The 6000-nt window shown below is 43.1% G+C and overlaps 1 protein-coding gene across 3 annotated transcripts in view; it reads right to left on the bottom strand.

Moving 5' to 3' along the window:
• Window positions 1-550: 550 nt before the first annotated feature.
• The window catches only part of Dpp10 (Dipeptidyl peptidase 10), a 44638-nt gene continuing 39188 nt past the window's right edge, over window positions 551-6000 (bottom strand). The window contains exons 8-15 of one of the 3 annotated variants that reach the window (XM_070216618.1): window positions 5877-5990; window positions 5373-5496; window positions 5176-5290; window positions 4946-5060; window positions 3383-4446; window positions 2810-3114; window positions 2492-2598; window positions 551-1223 (exon numbers count right to left, since the gene is read on the bottom strand). In XM_070216618.1, coding sequence (XP_070072719.1) covers window positions 2527-2598; window positions 2810-3114; window positions 3383-4446; window positions 4946-5060; window positions 5176-5290; window positions 5373-5496; window positions 5877-5990 — 1909 coding nt within the window. In that variant the 3' untranslated portion in view covers window positions 551-1223; window positions 2492-2526. The remainder of the gene's footprint in view (window positions 1224-2491; window positions 2599-2809; window positions 3115-3382; window positions 4447-4945; window positions 5061-5175; window positions 5291-5372; window positions 5497-5876; window positions 5991-6000) is intronic. The other 2 variants (XM_070216613.1, XM_017156287.3) reach the window with 2 other exon arrangements.

The raw sequence follows: 6000 nt of genomic DNA, 5'->3' as shown, positions 1-6000 counted from the left end.
TAATCTATTTGAACGAAGACTGCATTTTATTCAAATTGAATTCGTATTTAATCTCACAAATTCTCACTTCAATCATTCCTTCTGTCAACAGTTTGAAAATCCAGACTCAATTATGAGCTAAGTCCATAAATTCAGTCCCAATTTATGGGCCACTTTCCGCCCTCTGTGAGCCATTACCCGTTTTGGTAAAACTTTCCCTTGGCAAATGATAAAACCGTTCGACTATCAGAAAATGTCATTTAGAATGTTGTCAGATTTGATTTATGCTGGTCATTTCCGTTCAGGCAGAGCAGCATGAAGCTCAGCTGGTCCACGTGTAGCATTTTCAATAAATTGGTTTTTCAATTTTATTTCTGTTTGCCGTTCATTGGAAATTTATGCAAAAAATGCATAAATTACAGGGGAATACAAAAGAAGTAAGCCTTGACAAGCCGACGGTCTAAATACCCCACCTAAATTAATTTCAGTAATCCTTTCAGATATATTTATGTTTTCATGATTGTTACTCTTGAATTCAATAATTTTTCTTACTTTTAACAAAAAAAAATAGATTTAAATAATAAGGAAATTAAAAAATACCGACTTATTGGAGGAAGGTGGCAAATGGCCTGCTGAAATCAAAACACCTTCTGCGAGGGCATTGAAATGTCACACCTGTCACCGAAGAAAAGCCGCATGTGTAACTTTTTATTGCCTACCTTTGTGCGTGCTTTCTCTGTGTGCCTGTGTTTGTGATTCTGCTTCTGTTTGTGTGTGAGTTATGTTTTCACAACCATGTTGATTTTGTTCGCTTTGTCCGCGCACATACATACATTTGTTTGTTTATGCTTCTTTTTTGCACACTTACTTGGCATTTCGCTTTCGCTGCTGTTTCTGCTGCTTTGCTTATTAATTTTACACAAAATGCCATTTAACTTAGTTGTCCTTGCTGTTGGTGTTGTTGTTGTTGTTTGGCTATTTGCGTTGCCATTTAACAGTTCTCTCTGCGAGAGTGTGTGTGTGTGTGGGTGGGTTGGTGTTCATGATAAATCACATTTAATGCAATTCACAAAAAACATTTCGTTCGCACGTTCCGGCTGAAGTTTGTTGTTTTCCATACTTTTGTTATCAGAATTACGCTGTTTATATTTTTATACATTTTCCGCTGCAGGTTCCATAAGTCATGTTTATTGCTGTTGCATATCGCCGCCATTTCCCAGACCTGCTTTCGATTCCGGCGGCACCTGTTGTCGGAAGGTAAAAGTTCAACCATTAGTCCAGCAAATCGAAATCAGTGATTTTCTACATTAATTGGCAGACAGCGTTAGTGGAAAAATTGGAAAAGGAATATGTTAGCCGGACAGCAGGATCACATGAAGTAGAGTTAAGCACAATCAAGGCATAAGCAAACATTTAGGTAAATTATTATGGTTAAGTGTGTCTAAGTGTCTTATGTGTTTGTGTATCTAGCCTGCGTTAAAGGAAAACACATCGAGCAACAACAAAAAGTCCCAGCAACGCACACGCGGTCACAAACATACGCCATACAAATGTAGGACAGCAAAAACAATTTGTTTGAATCAAACAAAGGATCAACGTAAATTCGGGGCAAAAGCAAAAAAATATTCAAGGCGAAACTTTCAGAATAATAATGGGAAAAGCTCCCGAAAAACACAGGAAGATGAAAGAACTCATAGAAGAAAACCAAAACCGGAAGCAGACAAGAGCCAAAAATAATCCAAAGGGAAGACCAACCGAAAACTAAATAAAAACACAACTAAATTCAACCGAAGCCACAATATTCGCCCAGCTCAACGGGCCCAAGAAAAAGGGCAACAAACAGCAAACACATACGATTATGACTGGGACAGGGACCGAAAATGAAGTTCGGCTGGTAAGCCACATTAAGCCTAAAGTGTAACAAGTGTAATTCAGACTCAACGCGTTTAATATTAAATTAAGAACGAAACAAACTAGGAAAGTTTTTGGGGGGAGCAGAGAAAATCATAACACCAAGCTTATGCAGATGGGATGCAAAAAGGAATTGGTGAAATTGAACTTAATGCTCCAAACAAAATGGAAAAATTGTAGAAATTTAGCATGTTTTTTATAGCCTGTTATTGGTTTTTAACATTTAGAAGAAATAATTTATATATTAAACTCTTCAAGTTCTTAAATTAATTAAACTTTCATAAACAATAAACTCTCTTTCTTTATAGGATAATATTAATAAAAAGAAAAGGAGAGAGGATAAGAGGCTTACGTGTATTTTTAACATCAAACATCAATATCTAGCTTAACTCTTAAAACACATAAAAGCAAGTAAATAAATTCGGTCCCCATTAAAAATGGTCAATAAGACATGTAAACAGCGAAGAATTGGTAAAAAGAGTGAGAGAACCTGCAACTAATGACAACATCGACAATGACAACGACAATTAACAACTTGAAAACAGTGAGAAACCGACGACGAATGGTATTTATAAAGAAAAACTGACAACGGCGACTGTACCTATTATCTGAAGGATGTGGGATATGGAATCAAACTTAGCGGCCATAAAAACTATGAAAGTCCAGGAAATCCATGGAATCTGTTTGATTTTGTTGTTGCTGATCGATCTACACGAAGGTGTGGGAATTGGGCGAAAAACCAACCGAAAATGTAAAAAAAAACGGAAATGGCAGTTGTGGTATTATTTTGGCGGTGATTTGGTGGGTTATGTATTTAATTGGAGAGCAGGAGAAATAGAGAGAGTTATATATATATAATTGTGGTAGGAGAGTGGAATATAATACAAAGTAACTGTTAGAGCTTAGACTTTTCACCCACCAGTTTCTTGAAACAATCCTCGAAGAAGGCGGTCATCGATCGGTACAAGTGCCGCTTGACCCCCGAAAGGCTGTGACCCTCATCGGGATATATCTGCTGCTTATAGAGCACCCCTTTGCTGGTCAGCGATCTGGCCAAGACCATCGATTGCTGCACATGCACATTGTCGTCCGCAGTTCCATGGACCAGCAGGAACTGGCGATCCCTCAGATTGTCCACGTACTTGGAAAGATCACTCTCCTCGTAGCCCTTGTAGTTGTCCGTCACGTTGGGGAAACTCAGATAGCGTTCGGCATACGTAGAGTCTAAAATGATCAATTATAATTTTGTAGTTATTAATTAAAGAAATGTTGAAAGAAATAAAATGGAAAGATACAAAAATTAAAATTAATTTCGTGTTCTAAAGAATTAGTAGGAAATTTGATAACACTTAAAAAGGCGTCAAAAAGTATGCAGTAAAAAATTAAAATTTAAAAATATATTGTTGCATACTTTTTGGCTCTCTAACAGGTGATTTCCCAATGATCGAGATTTCCGGACCCCCTTCCATTACCTTTAACTATTCAAACTCACCATATAACTTCCAATTTGTGACTGGCGAGACACTGATCCCGCACTGGAATATCGACTGCTGCCCGGCCAGCGCCAATGCGGCTGTATATCCTCCGTAGCTCCAGCCCCAGACTCCCATCCTGCGCGAATCGATGAAGTGCAGGTTGTCCCTGAGGTACTCGCTCACCTCCAGCTGGTCGGAGACCTCGACGCTGCCAAGGCGCTTGTATACCTCGTGGAGCAGCTGGTAGCCCTGTCCCGACGATCCCCGTCCGTCGATCTCCACGACAATGTAGTCCTTGCTGCCGGCCAGATAGGTGTTCCAGTCGACGTGCCAGCGATCGGTGACCAGCTGGCTGCCCGGTCCCGAGTAAACGTGTAGTATGGTGGGATATCTCGTGATCTCGTCCTCGCGCAGAACGGGCGGCAGGTATAGCCGGACCTGGGCATGGTATCCGCCGGAGATCATCACGGGAAAGGTCTTGATCTGCGGCATGGCCGTCTTGGCCATCTTTTCCTTCAACCGCGTGTTGTTCTGCACGGTGACCAGGAGTTCCAGGAACTGCGACTTGGGCTCCTCCTTGGCCGCTTTCTGTTCTGTCCCCCCTTCCGTGGGTGGTTCCTCCTGTTGGGTGCTCTGCCGTTTCACCTTGGCGCCTTCCGGAGCGGTGGACTTCAGGCCGTAGATGATAGCGGTGGGTACCACTGGGCCCAGGCAATCAACGAGCACATATTTCGCCTGGCGGGATGGTGGGAACTGGGCGTCGTGGTACAGGCAATCGCTGGGTGGCGGTGGCAGCGGGGCACTCTGTCCCCTCCCCGGAGGCTGCTGCTCCACCGGCAGTGCTGGCTGGGGTGGAGGCGCCTCCGCCTCCTCCGAATCCTCCCAGTCGTCATCCCAGGCGGTCACCAGCTTGGGCGGCGACTTGGTGTGGCCCTCGTCGTAGCCCTCGGCCCACTGCGTCACCGCCGGACACGTCAGGCAGTCCGGAGGGTGCAGAGCCTGGCCTTGGCGGGCAGGCAGGGCGGATACGCGATACAGATGCTGCTGCGAGGGCAGGCGCTCCGGAGTTCCCAGGAAGTAGCTGCAGAAATAAGTGAGCGTTATAAGATTATTCTATTAGGATTACTTTCATTTATTTCCTTATTATCAATTGCAGATGGTAGTATAATTTCAGTCAGAAGTTTGGAACGTTTCCGACTCCTTAAAGTATATATATATTTGATCAGCACCAATAGCCGAGTCCATCTAGCCATATCCGTTGTCCGTCTGTCCTTCTGTCCTTCTGTCCGTTTCTTTTAGAACTACTGTCTCAATTTTAAAGCTATGTATTTAATTCATGTTAAACTAAAACCATCCTTGGAAATTTTCTCCATAATATTCACCTATTTAAATAATATCCTTTTTTCTTGTCGCATTTTAATCTGAATAGTGAATGTGTTCTACAGGTCAATTGAATGTATAAATTGTGAATATGCTCTCAGTGTTAACCTATACATGACAATACGTATACGTATTATACACATCATTTTCCACTGAACGAACGGAAGTTGGTCCGGTTTCGTGTGTGCGCAATCACTTACATCCAATTATCCAGCTGATCCCAGTGCAGCAATCGATTCACCTCGTACGGCCCATGGGTGAGGGGCAGCACCCGGTTCTTGTCGATGTCCACGTGCACGATGTGCCGGAAATAGCCTGTGATTAAGAGGTATTGGTTGCCGGAGAGAAGGGAAAGGGGAAAGAGGGAAAGCAGAAAGCAGGCTTTGTCACTCGGAGAAACAAAGGGCAATTTGACAACTCAGTGACTTACCAAACAGGCCGTCTCTTAGCGGGGAGATGGCCACATAGAGGCTGGCATTGGAGGCAAACAGCGGCACTGAGACAGTGTCCACCCAGCCACGTCCATCTCCGCTCACCCGGTGGGTCTGCAATGGTGGAGGGCCAAGAGCGGATGGGGTTCATTAGGAGATTGGTGGTTCGGCAGTGGCCCGACCCAAATGGACTCACCTCAATGCACTCGAACGACGGAGCCTTGCACACACTGACCACCGAGATGTTCTGCGGTCGATTGAGCCACACCACAGCGATCTTCGAGTGACTCACCCAACTGGCGCTGCTGAAGTAGTGATCCCTGTGGGGCAACGGTTATGATACAAATTTGTTAAATACATTGATTAGCTTACAAATTCCTTGAACTAAATATTTTAATGATATTAGGTAGACCACTTGGATTAAATTTAAAATTTGAAATAAAATAAATTTACTCAGCTAAAGAAGTGCGAGAGAGATGGAGATATGCATGCAGCAAAGCAACTGCTTGCACTCCTTGAATTCCAAAATTTGCTCCTAACTTTTTAATGAATTGTCTGATTTAAAAAATTTCTTCTACATTTCTTTAGATATTACTAAAGGCAACGAAATTGCATTTATTTTATTCCGAAATCTTTAAAGATGTGAGCGCCAGACATCGCCTAACGTGTATAAACATATCATTTCGAACAATAGACTTACTCATGAGCCAGAATTTGTGGAGGTTTTAGGTCGGTGATGCGCACTTGCTGCGGATCCTTCAGGTCAGCTACTCGTAGGGTTACTGTGGGATTCTGGGTGCCCGGTTTTGGGTAGCTGTAAGGAA

The sequence above is a fragment of the Drosophila takahashii genome, chromosome 2L (assembly GCF_030179915.1).
Source record: "Drosophila takahashii strain IR98-3 E-12201 chromosome 2L, DtakHiC1v2, whole genome shotgun sequence".
Taxonomy (NCBI): Eukaryota; Metazoa; Arthropoda; class Insecta; order Diptera; family Drosophilidae; genus Drosophila; species Drosophila takahashii.
The sequence above is the reverse complement of the archived record's forward strand: the minus strand, read 5'-3'. Positions and strand labels throughout refer to the sequence as shown.